Here is a 17,506-nt window from a genome sequence, read left to right as displayed (position 1 = left end):
CCATATAATGACAAAGTTATACAAAAGATATATTCACAAGCAATAGGGGATATGCGACGCACAAAAATCCGGGAAAGAAAGAAGAATAACAACTAGACATGAAACTCGTCACTTTGACGAGTTAGTTATCCGCACGACAAACGCCACGCGCACGTCATACGTTAGAATTTTGCACACAGAAAAAAATTATGGCATATGACCTGATCTGAAGAATATGATATGTTGTTAGTGCTGAATTCTGTCAATTTTGTGTCATATAGTATATACAGTATAAACAGTATAATCTGTATACATATTACATACAGTGTAGAATAGGTGAAATTACGGGACCCGCCATTTATTCCATTTTTTAACATGGCGACGGTATCAAAATGAAACACTAAAATAATAATTTCGGAAGGATATTATCTCAGCAACAACATATTAGCGTGTAGAAGAAATTTGGATACGTAAAATATAGATGCGCGCTCTTTTAAATGTGATGAACTGTGACGCAAAATATGAAAATACGACTTTTTTTATTCAACTGGCCATATGATGACGTCACTACATCTGATTGGCAAAATGTTCACATGAATTCGTATCTACAATCCAATAGCTTCCAGAAAACGTTTTAATCATGATTATCACATTTTATTCTTACGAGCTATAACAGAGTAAAATTTACTGTAAAAATGAAATTAATGACCCACGTAATTTAAATTTTTAGGCATGATGACGTTATAAAAATTAAAATATTTTTAACTCATGCGCAAGATATTTGATTGACCTAGATAATATTAAAATCTCGGAGAAAATTGAAGACGGATAAGCGTGATGCGCTCCATTGAATGTGATGAGCAATAACGAAAGAGACAAAAATCCTATTTTTTACATTTGTGTGGCCATACGATGACGTCACAACATCCGTAAGGAAAAAATTCTGCATGAATTCATATCTACAACATATCTGCTTACATATTAAGTTAAAAAACTCGGGGGTAACGGTTGATCCTCAGGAGCTATAATAGATTCAAAATAGGCATAATTTTGACAATATTTTGTAACTTTTGCAACTAAAACGCATGCAAATGGTCTAAATCAACGTGTACGTATGACGTCATTTTAATTTGAAATGATGTCAATCTTTTTAAAAATGACTAGGAAAGGCTGGAAAATCACAATTTAATAGAAAAAAACCTGATTTTCATGCTGCGTGCGCACTGCACGCGTAAAATTGTTCGCGCACGCAGGAAATTTTGACATGCGCAAAATGTCATGAATGGCGTAAAAAGTTGATTAAAAATTAATTTTGCGCATTTTAAAATTTTAAATGCGCGTGCGCGCGTAACTTCTTGTAAAACACGCCATTTTTAGTTAACTAAAAGTTTGCCCTTGATATGACTTAAATTTTCATAAAGGGTAAAAAAAAAATTATGCTTGGTTTTTAAGCTATGATCAATCATTAAAAATCATAAAATTGCGCGTAAGTCACGTTGCGCAACTCTGACGTCATTCAAAATAGGAGGTGCACAACTTCACGTAAATGCCCACATGTTGTAAAAGTTATGAAATGTTATGTTTACACATTTTAGAGATACGTGAGCCACAAAAAAACGGGAAAGAAATAAGAATAATACAGAAAAAAAAAAATATTGATCCACTACAATAACAAGGAGTTATCCGCTACTAAGCGGATAACTAACTAGACATGAAACTCGTCACTTTGACGAGTTAGTTATCCGCACGACAAACGCCACATGCACGCCATACGTTGGAATATTGCACACGGAAAAAGATTATGGCATTATGACCTGAACTGAAGACTATGATATGTTGTTATTGCTGAATTCTATTATTTTGATTCATATATAGTATACACAGTGTAATCAGTAATCAGTGTAATCACATACAGTGTAGAATAGGGGAAATTACGGGACCCGCTATTTATTGCAATTTTTAACATGTTGATGGTTTTAAAATGAAACGTGAAGGTAGCAATTTTGGAAGGAAATTATCTCAGGAACAACATATTAGCGTGTAGAAGAAATTTGAATAGGTGAAATATTAATGCGCGCTCTTTTAAATGTAATGAACTATGACGTAAAATATGAAAATACGACTTTTTATATTCAACTGGCCATATGATGACGTCACAACATCTGATTGGCAAAATGTTCACATGAATTCGTATCTACAATCCAATAGTTTCCAGAAAACATTTTAATAATGATTATCACTTTTTATTCTGATGAGCTATAACAGATTGAAATTTACTATAAAGATGAAAATAAGTGACCCATGTTATTTACATTTTTAGACATGATGACGTCATAAAAATTAAATTATTTTTAACCCATGCGATAGATAGTTCATTGACCTAGAAAAAATAAAAATCGGGGTGAAAATGGAAAACGGGCAAGTGGAGATGCGCTCTATTAAATGTGATGCGCTGTGACGAAAGATACAAAATCCTATATTTTATATTTGGGTGGCCATACGATGACGTCACAATGTCCGGTTAGCCATATTAATGCATGATCCGATATCTAAAACTCATCACCTTCCAGAATATGCAATATAAATAACTTTAACCGTTTAGTTTAGGAACTACGACTGTTTTAAAAAAGGCATAATTTTGACAAATTTTGACGATTTTTGTAACTTTTTCATCAAAAACACACGTAAGTTATCCAATTCAACGTGCCCGTATGACGTAATTTTAAGTCGAAATTGTTCAAAAATTGGTAAAATTACTAGAAAAGGCTGGAAAGACATAAATCACGTGAAAAAAATTGTTTTCATCGCTACGTGCGCACCGCGCGCGTAAAAAAATGCGCGCATGTGGGAATTTTTTACATGCTCAAAATGACATGAAACGCGCAGAAAGTTGATTAGAAATTAATTTTTCGCATTATAAAATTTTAAACGCGCGTGCACGCGTAACTTCGTGTGAAACATGCCATTTTTTTTTTACAGTCAGTTAGCCCAAGATATAACTTAAACTTTTGTTAAGTTTCAATTTAAATTGTTATATGGTTTTTGATCTACGTTATATACGCGAAATTCGTAAAAACGCGCGTAAGTCATGTTGCGCAACTCTGACGTCATTCACAATAGCAGGTGCACAACTTCACGTGAACGCTCACATGTTGACAAAGTTATGAAATGTTATGTTAACACGTTTTAGAGATACGCTCTGCACAAAAATGACAGAAAGAAAGAAGAATACAGAAAAAACTAGACATGAAACTCATCACTTTGACGAGTTAGTTATCCGCACCACGACAAACGCCACGTGCACGTCATACGTTGGAATATTGCACACAGATAAAGATTATGGCATTATGACAAGAACTGAAGAATATGACATGCTGTTAGTGCTGAATTTTGTGTCATATAGTATATACATGCAAACAGTATAAGCTGTATACATATTACATACAGTGTAGAATAGGTGAAATTACGGGACCCGCCATTTATTCCAATTTTTAACATGGCGACGGTATCAAAATGAAACACTTAGATAGCAATTTCAGAAGGAAATTATCTCAGGAACAACATATTAACGTGTAGAAGAAATTTGAATACGTAAAATATAGATGCGCACCCTTTTAAATGTGATGAACTATTACGCAAAATATCAAAATACGACTTTTTTTATTCAACTGGCCATATGATGACGTCACAACATCCGATTGGCAAAATGTTTACATGAATTCGTATCTACAATCCAATAGCTTCCAGAAAACGTTTTAATCGTGATTATCACATTTTATTCTTACGAGCTATTACAGATTAAAATTTACTGTAAAGATGAAATTAATGACCCACGTAATTAAAATTTTTAGGCATGATGACGTCATAAAAATTAAAATATTTTTATCTCATGCTAAAGAAAGTTGATTGACCTACACAATATATAAATGTAGGAGAAAAAGGAATACAGATAAGCGCGATGCGCTCCATTGAATGTGATGAGCAATAACGAAAGAGACAAAAATCCTATATTTTACATTCGTGTGGCCATACGATGACGTCACAATGTTTTTTTAGCCTTATTGATGCATGATCCGATATCTACAACTCATCAACTTCTAGATTTTGTAATAAAAATAAACGGTTAACGGTTTACTTTAGAAACTATGACTGTTTAAAAAAAGACATAATTTTGACGATTTTTTAAGCTTTTTCATAAAAAACGCGCACGAATTGTCTAATTCAACGTGTTCGTATGGCGTTATTTAAACTGGAAAAGGTCTAAATTGTTTTCAAAATCACTGGGAAAGGCTTGAAAAATATAATTCAAGAGAAAAAAATATGTTTTTAACGCTATGTGCGCACCGCGCGCATAAAAAATTGCGCGCCCGTGGGAATTTTTGACATGCTCAAAATGACAAGAAACGCGTAAAAAGTTGATTAGAAATTAATTTTGCGCATTTTGAAATTTTAAATGCGCGTGCGCGCGTAACTTCTTGTCAAACATGCCATTTTTAATCCGTAGAAAGTTTGCCCCTGATATGACTTAAATTTTGTCAAAGTGTCAATACTAAATGACTTTTGGTTTTTAATCTATGATCAATCATTGAAATTCATAAAATTGCGCATAAGTCACGTTGCGCAACTATGACGTCATTCAAAAATAGGAGGTGCACAACTTCACGTAAATGCCCATATGTTGTCAAAGTTATGAAATGTTATGTTTACACATTTTAGAGGAACACGACTCACAAAAAGGAAGGAAGGAAAGAAGAATAATACAGAAAAAAAATATTGATCTCATACAATTACAAGGAGTTATCCGCTTGGTATACCAAGCGGATAACTAAAAACTAGACATGAAACTCGTCACTTTGACGAGTTAGTTATCCGCACGACAAACGCCATGTGCACGTCAAATGTTGGAATATTGCACACCGAAAAAGATTATGGCATTATGACCTGAACTGAAGAATATGATGTGTTGTTAGTGCTGAATGCTGTATATTTTGTGTCATATAGTATACACAGTATAATCTGATACATATCACAAACAGTGTAAAATAGGTGAAACTACGGGACCGTATATTATTTTAATTTTTAACATGTTGACGGTTTCAAAATGAAACTCGAAGCTAGTAATTTCGGAAGGAAATTATCTCAGCAACAACATATTAACGTTTAGAAGAAATTTGAATATGTGAAATATTGATGCGCGCTCTTTTAAATGTAATGAACTACGACGCAAAATATGAAAATATGACTTTGTTTATTTAACTGGCCATATGATGACGTCACAACATCTGATTGGCGAAAAGTTTACATTATTTCGTATCTACAATCCCATAGCTTCCTGAAACATTTTAATCGTGATTATCACATTTTATTCTTACGAGCTATAACAGATTAAAATTTACTGTAAAGATGAAATTAATTACCCACGTAATTAAAATTTTTAGGCATGATGACGTCATAAAAATTAAAATATTTTTATCTCATGCTAAAGAAAGTTGATTGACCTAGACAATATATAAATGTAGGAGAAAAAGGAATACAGATAAGCGTGATGCGCTCCTTTGAATGTGATGAGCAATAACGAAAGAGACAAAAATCTTATATTTTACATTCATGTGGCCATACGATGACGTCACAATGTTTTTTTAGCCTTATCGATGCATGATCCGATATCTACAACTCATCAACTTCTAGATTTTGTAATAAAAATAAACAGTTCACGGTTTACTTTAGAAACTATGACTGTTTAAAAAAAGACATTATTTTGACGATTTTTTAAGCTTTTTCATAAAAAATGTGCACGAATTGTCTAATTCAACGTGTTCGTATGGCGTTATTTAAACTGGAAAAGGTCTAAATTGTTTTCAAAATTACTAGGAAAGGCTTGAAAAATATAATTCAAGAGAAAAAAATATGGTATTAACGCTACGTGCGCACCGCGCGCGTAAAAAATTGCGCGCCCGCGGGAATTTTTGACATGCGCAAAATGTCATAAATCGCGTAAAAAGTTGATTAGAAATTAATTTTGCGCATTTTTAAATTTTAAATACAAGTGCGCGCGTAACTTCTTGTGAAACATGCCATTTTTAATCCGTAGAAAGTTTGCCCCTGATATGACTTAAATTTTGTCAAAGTGTCAATACTAAATGACTTTTGGTTTTTAATCTATGATCAATCATTGAAATTCATAAAATTGCGCGTAAGTCACGTTGCGCAACTCTGACGTCTTTCAAAAATAGGAGGTGACCAACTTCAGGTAAATGTCCACATGTTGTCAAAGTTATGAAATGTTATGTTTACACATTTTAGAGAAACGCGCTGCACAAAAATAGCGAGAAAGAAAGAAGAATAATACAGAAAACTAGATCTAAACTCGTCACTTGAGGACGAGTTTGGTTATCCGCCCGCAACAAAACGTATCTTGCGTATTAAAGTACTTCTCAGTTATGACTTTTCCAAAAAAGTAGCCTATTCAAAATTAAAACTTCCCTTTCAGTGTAATAACCTAATAAATACTTTTAATTAATTGCTTTCCCGTGATGGGATTCGATCCCGGTACCTCTAATACCAAAGTCGGTTGCACTACACATCGAGCCATATGAGCACCTGCTGAAGAAAATCCGAAGAAAGAGTCCTCGTTCATTCGGTATGTCGTGAACCCCCTCGATGCAAGTTGATTATTACATATCGAACTTAAATCATAATTTTTACTATGATGAAATCTTCACAAATTTTAAACACTGACATATTATGAAAGTGCATACTTTCAAGTTTTATGTATTAACATGTAAAGAAAAAAGATAAACGTTATGTTTATTGTTTTACTCTTTGAATATGTTTATGTTTGTTTGTTGATAATTATTTCAAAAATTACATTTAATATGCAAACAATGTAGCTATCAAACACTTTTTAACATTCAAGACTATAATAAATTAGACCTATGATTAATACACTGCAAGAAAATAAAATAAAAAATGGGGGTAACCTTGCATTCTGATGAACTGTTTCATTTTTAAAAGTAGACATATTTTGCAACATTTTCACAATTTGTTGACGTTTTCGTGCGCAACCTGTCATGTTTAACGTGCTCGTAGAACGCCATTTCAAGTTGAAAAGTGAATAAAATAACGTAAAATTGTTAACCGAAGATTTAAAAACACAAATCGTGTAAAAGAAATGTTCATATGTGTTCCCTGCGCCGTGCGCGCGTAAAAATGTGCGCACCAGTGGCAATTTTTTAAACGCTTAAAATGACCTGAATCGTGCTCTAATTTAATCAGAAATTGATTTGAAGCATTTTAAAATTTCAAACGCCATTTACGCGCGCACTTTCTAATGTTACAAATTGCGGTAGCGTTAAAAAAGTTAACTATTGATGTGAAGCAAACGTGACTGAAAATGAAGTTAAAAAATATTCATTTGTTTCGAAGTTATAACCAATTTAAGATTTTCAGAAAATCACGCGTAACTTACGCTACGCGGCTCTGACATCGTCAAAAAGCTTGGCTGGACAACTTCAGTAAAATGTCTAAATGCTGAACAAGTTACAACATATTATGTTTACACGTTGAAGAGAAACAGCGTGCACAAAATAAGAAGAGTAAAATATTTCAAACGCAATTTACGCGAAAACTTTCTAATCTCCAAAAATTTGTTAAACATTCCAAAAGTTAGCCATTGATGTGAAGAAAACGTGGCAGAAAATTTCGTTAAAACATATTTATCGGTTTCGAAGTTATGACCGATTTAAGATTTTCAGAAAATCGCGCGTGACTTACGCTACGCGGATCTGACAGCGTCCAAAAGCTTGGCAGAACATCTTCAGTTAAATGTCTAAATGTTGACCAAGTTACAACATGTTATGTTAACACGTTGAAGAGAAAACGCGTGCACAAAATCTGAGAAAGAAAGAAGAATAATAAAAAAAAAAAAGTAACACTACAATAACAAAGGTTATCCGCTTGAGGCGGATAACCAAAAATATTGATCCCATACAATAACAAGGAGTTATCCGCCAAGTGCGGATAACTAAAAAAAAAAAAAAAAAGATGATGAAACAGGACAGTTACAAGGAGTTATCCGCTAAATGCGGATAACTAACTAGACATGAAACTCGTCACTTTGACGAGTTAGTTATCCGCACGACAAACGCCATGTGCACGTCATACGTTAGAATTTTGCACACAGAAAAAGATTATGGCATTATGACCTGATCTGAAGAATATGATATGTTGTTAGTGCTGAATTCTGTCAATTTTGTGTCATATAGTATATACAGTATAAACAGTATAATCTGTATACATATTACATACAGTGTAGAATAGGTGAAATTACGGGACCCGCCATTTATTCCATTTTTTAACATGGCGACGGTATCAAAATGAAACACTAAAATAATAATTTCGGAAGGATATTATCTCAGCAACAACATATTACCGTGTAGAAGAAATTTGAATACGTAAAATATAGATGCGCGCCCTTTTAAATGTGATGAACTATTACGCAAAATATGAAAATACAACTTTTTTTATTCAACTGGCCATATGATGACGTCACAACATCCGATTGGCAAAATGTTTACATGAATTCGTATCTACAATCCAATAGCTTCCAGAAAACGTTTTGATCATGATTATCACGTTTTATTCTGACGAGCTATAACAGATTGAAATTTCCTGTAAAGATGAAAATAAGTGACCCACGTTATTTACATTTTTAGACATGATGACGTCATAAAAATTAAAATATTTTTAACTCATGCGGAAGATAGTTGATTGACCTAGATAATATAAAAATCGGGGTAAAAATGGAAAACAGATAATTGGAGATGCGCTCTATTAAATGTCATGCGCTATGATGAAAGATACAAAAATCCTATATTTTATATTCGCGTGGCAATACGGTGACGTCACAATGTCCGGTTAGCCATATTAATGCATGATCCAAAATCTACAACTCATCAACTTCCAGAATGTGCAATAAAAATAACTTTCACCGTTTAGTTTAGGAACTACGAATGTTTAAAAAAGGGCATAATTTTGACAAATTTTGACGATTTTTTGAACTTTTTCATAAAAAATGCACGTAAATTATCCAATTCGAAGTGCCCGTATGACGTAATTTTAAGTCGAAATTGTTCAAAAGTTGGTAAAATTACTAGAAAAGGATGGAAAAACATAAATCACGAGAAAAAAATTGTTTTCAACGCTACGTGCGCACCATGCGCGTAAAAAAATGCGCGCACGTGGGAATTTTTTACATGCTCAAAATGACATGAAACGCGTAGAAAGTTGATTAGAAATTAATTTTTCGCATTATAAAATTTTAAACCCGCGGGCGCGCGTAACTTCGTGTGAAACATGCTATTTTTTTTTCACAGTCAGTTAGCGCAAGATATAACTTAAACTTTTGTTAAGTTTCAATTTAAATTGTTATATGGTTTTTGATCTACGTTAAATACGCGAAATTCGTAAAAACGCGCGTAAGTCATGTTACGCAACTCTGACGTCATTTACAATAGCAGGTGCACAACTTCACGTGAACGCTCATATGTTGACAAAGTTATGAAATGTTATGTTAACACGTTTTAGAGATACGCTCTGCACAAAAATGACAGAAAGAAAGAAGAATACAGAAAAAAAAAAAAAAAAAAAAAGATGATGAAACAGGACAGTTACAAGGAGTTATCCGCTGAATGCGGATAACTAAAGAAGATGAAGATGAAAAAAAAGATATTTACAATCACATGGGTTATCCGCAACTAAGTTGCGGATAACCAAAAACTATTGATCCCATACAATAACAAGGAGTTATCCGCTTGGTATACCAAGCGGATAACTAATAATGCCATATTTTGCTAAAAACGGCTAAATAATGCCATAGGGCCTCCAAATAATGCCAAAAACCATAATAATTTTTTTGTGAGGACTCTTTATCAAAAGAGGGCGGTATCATCAGGTATCTCATTTGTAGTCGTTTTTGGTAGCTTGAGAGGTATCAGTTGGGTGTCGTCCTCGTACATATTTTAGTATATTTATTACCATTTAGCTATGCAATTTTGGTTTTTATCCGATGATAATTTGAAATTAATATTAGATGATCGATAAGGCAGATAATGATTTGTAATTTATCTTGGAGAGAGAACTCAGTTGTTAAAAATTAATGAAAAGACATTCATGCACCCTAGAAACAAATCATGTACGAGGACGACACACACTTAAATAAATAAAAAAACGACTACATCGTAACAACAACGTTTTTAGTGCGGCTCGTTCAGTTTTTTAAGCAAGAAAACCCAACTTCATATTACATTTAACTTTCTGGTAATTGTTATTTTGGGATCTCCGTTATTTTGTTATGGATCTTGTTATATAGTAAACCGGCAGTAGGCCAAGGACCTAAGCCTAGCTAAGCTAGACTAGGCCTAGCTAGTAGGGGGCCTAGGCCTACTACTAGCCTACTAGCCTAGTAACTAGGCCTAGCTAGTAGCCTAGTAGCAGTAGTATAGCCAGCAGAAGAAGCCACTCGCCGGCGGGCGGGTCTGGCTAGGCTAATAGTAGGGCTATCTGTTCATCTGTAGCCTGTAGGGCCTAGCTAATTTTTAAAGATTTTTTAATTAACATGGTGTCCTGAAAACGCTATGATATTTTTGTGTTTTTACGCTCAACTGGTCACGAAAATTATGTTTTGTTCCAACAAATTGCGAAGCGCAATTTGCAAATGTGTGCACAAATTGCAATAACTAATTTTACATGTCCGAAAACTAAAATAGTAGATCTATCCGTATCAATGAATAAAAAAAATGCTCCCATTGTGTTTTTTTATAGATTGAGTAAAGAAAGGTCAAACCTCAAAGATGTCGTTGGCTGATGAGTTGCTGGCGGATTTGGAGGAGATGGCCGAGCAGGGCGACATTGCAGAATTTAACGACGAACAGGACAATGAACTCGATACCATTGAGGATGTGGCCATGGATATTGATGTCAAGTTTGATTCTGTTAAAAGCATTGCAAAATTACGAGATGGTGAACAGCTACGCAGTATTATGGCAAGAATAAAATGTTATCAGGAAAGTTCACAAAAAAGGGTAGCACTAGGTCCAGTTGAATCAGACCCTGTGTATCAGCTAATTGTAGAGGCTAATAATATCAGTGTTGAAATTGACAATGAAATAAGTAAGTTTTGGTGTAGAGAAAATCCAATTCTCATTCCATCATGAATGCCCTTAACTCTCCCAAACCTGGACGTTGCACACTCCAAATGTCTTTTTCCAATTGTAATTGACATTGGTAGTATACTTTAGGTGACTTTCAATAATCATTGTAACATTCAGACAATTTCAACTGAAAAACAGTTTTCCTGTATTTCATATTATATTAGCCGGATATTAATATTCATGACACAATTTTGGGAAAGTTTATGGCATTCAAGAAGTTTCCTTTCGGAAAGTACCATGTCATTTTACTTAATTGCTTACTGGGGAACTTAATAAAGCATGGTTTCCACTAGCGATGTAACATAACCTATGAAACAGAAGAAAATAGCCTTCCAATAATTGTGTTTGCCCCCGCCAAATTTTAGTTGCACATCAAACATTAGTTGCCCGCGTACTTGACTATTCGCTGTATATGTGTTCTTTTGCCTTGCGTTGTTGCGTGAAATCAAACTGGTTTGATTTCCCGTAATGATGTTTGCAGCACTGTTGCATCTTCAGTTGTGTCCTAGTGTGAACCACGCTTAATAAGTAATAACTGTCCAAATGGATTTTAGAATAGTAGAATTACATCAAGTTGTAACTTGTTGTTTTGTATCAGTGATGTGACACTGATATGTTTTCTTGTATTTCACCATCAGGTATTATTCATAAGTTTGTCCGAGACCATTATCAGGAGAGGTTTCCAGAGTTAGAATCCCTTGTACCAACACCTCTGGAGTACATGAAAACAGTTATGGTGAGTGACATACTACTAAAGGTGTTATTAAACTAAAATGCCTCTTACATCCATTTTCCTTGACCATTGTGTCATATCGATCTCTCATGCCATAACATTGTTTAATAATTTATTTAATAATTTTTTTTTATGATCAGGTTCTGGGAAACAATTTGGAGAAAGCAAAGAACAATGAGGAACTACAAGAAATTTTAACAAGTGCTGTCATTATGGTAGTTAGTGTATCTGCTTCAACAACACAAGGTTCTGAGTTATCACAAGAGGACCTTGGTACAGTCATGGAGGCCTGTCAAATGGTAAGGGATGAGAAAATGTACTACTACAGTAAAACTCTATTAGAGGGACACCTTTGGGACCAAACATAGTGTTTCTTAATACTATGAATACTAAGGGTGTCCTATGAATACTAAGGGTGTCCCCTGATTGAATACTGGGGATGTCCCCTGAATGCTAGGGGTGTCCCCTGAATAAAGTTAGGCCGTATTGTTAAAACATACCTCCCCATGGGATTATGTCCCCTTAATAGAGGTCTCCAAAAGGACAATATTATTACATACAGTTACTGAAACTCAATTCAACATTCATACATTAACAGTTGAACTTTATTCTGGGAGATCAAGACAGACATATTGTTGCTTAGCCTGCCATTGCATAGTTGCATAGACAATACAAAATAGAACACTATTATTTGTTCATTATTATAAACTTATACTTTAATTCTTTTCAGGCCTTTGATTTAAATGAATCAAAATCGCAAATTTTAACTTATGTAGAATCTCAGATGTCTTTTATAGCTCCTAATTTATCAATAATCGTTGGTGCGTCTACGGCAGCTAAAATTATGGGTATGTTGACTTAACACTAGAAATTGATGTTTACTATACAGGCTTATGAATAAAGTGAATTAATGTTACCTCTCTGGTTACCACCTAATTTAGGCTGAACCTCTGGGTACTAATTTTCAGATATGCTTTCATTCTTTCGAAATACAGTAGAACTCCTATTAAGACTTGAGCACCCAGCAGTGTCCCATTGTTGGGGTGTCCCCTTGTTCATTTAAGACGAAAGTGTCTCCTTATTAATTTGGTGTCCCAAATGAGATTGTATTGTATGAACAATATTTTTAATTGTATACAATTTATTTACAGGAGCCGCTGGTGGATTAACAAACCTATCTAAGATGCCGTCATGCAACATACTATTACTAGGAGCACAAAAGAAAACACTATCAGGCTTCTCATCCACAACATTACTGCCACACACGGGTTTCATATACTACAGTGAATTATGTCAAGCTATGCAACCAGTAAGTTTAAATTGTTGTATACTATTGCACACCTACAGTACAAAAAGAAAATACTGCAACTTTACCTACGAAGTAGCTTTGTAGATAGAACGTAGGCTACGTTGTTGGCTTCGTAGGTTCCAATGTTTGGCTTCGTAACCTCAATAAACAACTTTCAATGAGCTACGTTCTGAACTTCGTAGAGAGTTCGTAACCTAAATAAACAACCCTACGATGTTCTTAGTGAAGTAAGGTGTGAAATGAATGTGTTAAATTTAACTGGCGGAGGACCAAATTGTAAATTACTAAAAAATATTATATATCGTTCCCTTCGTGTGTGTTTACCTACTCAACGGCGAATATAAATTTCCCACGATGTAAACGTAGAGACACATCCAACACAGGTGAACCTATTATAACTAATAAACATAATATAGCAAACGTCCGGTCCATCCAGAAACAATGCTGAAAAAAAAAGAAGTAAACAATTCATTCTAAATATAGTATCAGAACGTTCAATTGGTCGCTCAAAAAGACTACCGACAGAAGACCGTGATTAATACAGACCTAGTTTTTTTATTCACATGGCATGAAACGCGATACTCTCTGCTTTACCGCAATCTCTCGCATGTTTTTTTTACTCAGTACGAGAGGGTGGCTGTCGTCTGACGACGATAAAACAGTAATTAAGATCGTGTACCTGGATTTTGTGTCACATGACATGACATACTACTCTCTCTAAACTGCTCAGCAGCTCACATGTTTTTTTCCCTCCAAATTCTGGTCGGGCCTTTTTCTTTATACATGTCGTAATCATTTTAAAAGGCCTATGTATGTTAAATCTTAATATGGAATATATATTTATGCATATATTTTGTTGGTGTCCTAGCTTAGGTGTCGTTGTTTTTATAATTCGCTAACCCAACAAGGTAGGATTAAATAATTTATAATGTAGGCCGCCGAAACAGGCTACGTGAGCTGAAGTCCACCGGCCCGATGTTGTTTCGTCGGCGGATTTCCGTCCAAATTAGGATAACCGATGCGTAGGGCGGCTACAAAAATTGACGTCTACTATCTTTAGATAGGATTCTAATTAGCAAACAATACATTGTTTGTTTGCATTGTCCATGCTTCTAAAGGCGATGACAATGGTGTTTACTGACCCTACGATCGAGGAGTAGCCTAGATAATCATCATAATACATCGTAGGCTACGAACAATACATCGTAGGAGAGAACAATACATCGTAGGCTACAAACAATACATTGTAGGCTACGAACAATACATCATAGGTGAGAACAATGACCTACGATCTACCTACGCGTAGGCTACGAAAGTAATTTCTTTCTGTACTGTAAGTGTATCTTGCGTATCTTGCCATTTGTTTGGTTTATTTCGTATCATATGATGTCTCTGGGTAGAAGCTGCACTGCTGACTACCATGGGTTTAATCCAAATTTCCTCAGTTTCCAGTTGTTATGCTTCAAGAGGATGATAAATAATTTGCTTTTTCCTTTCCTATTATCGCCCATCGTCATGATTGCGGTGTACTTTATTGCATGCTCAACCTTTTGTTGATATTTTGAGAATTTTGTGCAACTCAATGCTGGTGACTGGCGCATTAAAGATAACAGACCTGCAGTGTGTGGCCTAAATCCAAGCACTACAAACTTATAAGTCATTTTATTACAACTGTTAATCAGTATAGTAGTTTTTTATAATTAAATTTTATTTTAATGATATGTATTTCTGTACTGTATGTATTGTATTGTTGAGAGCCCCAATGATCAGCTTTGCTGGATGGGTACCCTCATGAGACATGGTTAAAAAAAATTACAAAAATTAATTTTAATGGTAATTTTTGTATTAATCTAATATATTCTCTTTAAATTGTTTTTGTTTTTAGGATTTAAGAAAAAAGGCAGCCAGATTAATTGCAGGGAAAGTTACCTTAGCGGCACGAGTGGACAGCTTTCACGAGAGTCCCACTGGAGACATCGGGACAAAATTTAAAGAAGAAATAGACGGAAAATTTGAGAAGTTAACCGAACCACCACCAGTTAAAAAAACCAAAGCATTACCAGCACCAATAGATGGAGGAAGAAAAAAGAGAGGAGGTCGAAGGTCAGGATATTTTTTGATACCGTATATATTAACGGTCAGTTTATTCCATTCCTGCTAAAGTCATATTCCCATGATAGCCAAAATTGATAATGTCATAAAACTGGCTTTTATTGTGTATTAATTTGCGCTTTTTTAGGTATCGTAAAAACTGGCTTTTATTGAGTATTAATTTGCGCTTTTTTAGGTACCGTAAAATGAAAGAAAGGCTTGGAATGACAGAGTTCCGTAAGGCCGCAAATCGCATGACCTTCGGTGAGATTGAAGATGATGCCTACCAGGAGGATCTTGGATTCTCACTGGGACAGGTTAAAAAAACAGGAACAGGTAGAATAAGAGGGCCTCAAGTGGACAACAAAACACAAGTAAAGATATCAAAGAGTTTACAGGTAAATAATACCCTCAATATTTGTTTTATTGGTTTCTCCACACATCAATAAAACATTGATACATATTCAATATATGCGTTTAGTGTTCTTAATTGGATTTTGCAAAAGCTTAGACCAATTCTAAGGGTATGTTCAGATACATGGAGTTATGCTTTCGTATCGCAAGGAATGTCATATTATAATTAGCATCAATATACCCTAAGATTTTTTATTTAAGATTTTAAATCTCTTCTTTTAGCGCCAGTTACAAAAACAACAGATGCATGGTGGAAGGTCAACAGTCAAAGGTCGAGAAACATCTGGTACAGCTTCCAGTGTTGCTTTTACACCTTTACAAGTAAGTAAAATTACTGTATTATATACTTTTATAAAGGATGTGAAGCTTACTAAGAAGTAGGTGCCAATTTCATCTAAACAACAAGTGTATCAATTTCAGTTAAAAATACATTCACATACAACTCCTCCTTCAGGAGTTGTGAAACTGTGAAACGAATGAGGTGAAATATATGCTATTACCTATTCAGATGACATCCCTATTATGGGGAAACATTGTTGGATCTCAAAGGTGTCCCTTTAATAGGGATTTACTTTAAATATATAAAGATACTTTAAAAATTCCCATTGGAAAAAATTGTATTATTTTATTATTTATTTTAAGGGTCTTGAGATTTTTAATCCGAATGCAGCGGAAAAGAAAGTGGCCGAAGCAAATGCTAAGTACTTCTCGGCAACAACAGGTTTCCAGAAAGTAAAGAATGAAGCTAGATGAAACGTAACACAAAGCAAGAAGACAAAAATACATTAACCATGTGTTAACACAATACAAATATGCTACGGATATCTGGAGGAGGAATATTTCTAATGTGACCAACAAACCAGTTCTCTACTGGCTGTGGTACCTACTGATATTATTTACCAACAATATAGAAGGACTGCTCATGTGACTTGTCCGAGAGTTTGAGAGAGCAGTAGAATAAACTTCTGTATCAATTATTATTATTATAATAATGATGATACCAATGAATAGCAAAATACTAAACACAAAAATAGAAATTCTCCTAGGAACAGAATATTATCGCATAATGTGAAATCCAGTAGAAATCTGTATCACAGACTTGCTTTTATTCTTTTACTGGCATATATACTTATTTGAAGTTAAAGAAGACAAATTGGTTTTTTTTGCCAGTTAAAAAAGTACCTTATAATTGGTAGATAACATGAAATGCGTATTATGATATATTATTTTAATGTTTTTTTACTAGTCTTAATGAAGTCCTACAAAAATTTTACATCAATATTTTTTATAAGTTGTACATAATTTTTAAAAAGTTTTGTTAGTCTAATTAAAGCAGTATGAAATGTACCATAATAAAGATAAAGAAGACAATTAATTTGTTGTAGTACAATTTATTTACCTGTCAAAGTATTCTTTGTGGACAATTATTAAAATCTTTAGTAGTTTAAGTATGTTATAGAAATCAGTCAAGCCAAAAACTTATATAGTCAGTATGCTAAATAGGTTTTTCAACTTCAGTTTCAGAGGTTGATCCCATGTGTATGTATGTAAATTATTTTTTTTTAAATGTTGTCAGCCTTCATATTATAATGCACTGTTGTGAAAACTTTGTGCCAAAAGTGCAATTTATATACATAAACCTGTTTTGCACTTGGGCGAATATATATTCACGACTAATAATAATGCATCTACTTTCTGTGACATTAAAATTGCTGAACCAATCAGAATGTACGATTCGCGCGAAAGTAGGCCTACTATATGAAAAAATCA

The 17,506-nt window shown here is 34.1% G+C and overlaps 2 protein-coding genes across 2 annotated transcripts in view; one reads left to right on the top strand and one right to left on the bottom strand.

Moving 5' to 3' along the window:
* The window catches only part of LOC144840595 (evolutionarily conserved signaling intermediate in Toll pathway, mitochondrial-like), a 336,759-nt gene that overhangs the window by 302,882 nt on the left and 16,371 nt on the right, over positions 1-17,506 (bottom strand). The window lies entirely within an intron of this gene.
* Positions 10,178-17,111, top strand: LOC144840591 (U4/U6 small nuclear ribonucleoprotein Prp31-like). The gene is made up of 10 exons (XM_078696460.1): positions 10,178-10,296; positions 10,801-11,148; positions 11,828-11,925; positions 12,063-12,221; positions 12,653-12,770; positions 13,074-13,231; positions 15,117-15,334; positions 15,519-15,720; positions 15,959-16,057; positions 16,379-17,111. Exons 2-10 carry the CDS (start codon positions 10,830-10,832, stop codon positions 16,487-16,489), a joined length of 1,482 nt encoding a protein of 493 aa, XP_078552586.1. The 5' UTR covers positions 10,178-10,296; positions 10,801-10,829; the 3' UTR covers positions 16,490-17,111.

Source organism: Antedon bifida, chromosome 4, assembly GCF_963402885.1.
Source record: "Antedon bifida chromosome 4, ecAntBifi1.1, whole genome shotgun sequence".
Lineage (NCBI taxonomy): Eukaryota > Metazoa > Echinodermata > Crinoidea > Comatulida > Antedonidae > Antedon > Antedon bifida.
The sequence above is the reverse complement of the archived record's forward strand: the minus strand, read 5'-3'. Positions and strand labels throughout refer to the sequence as shown.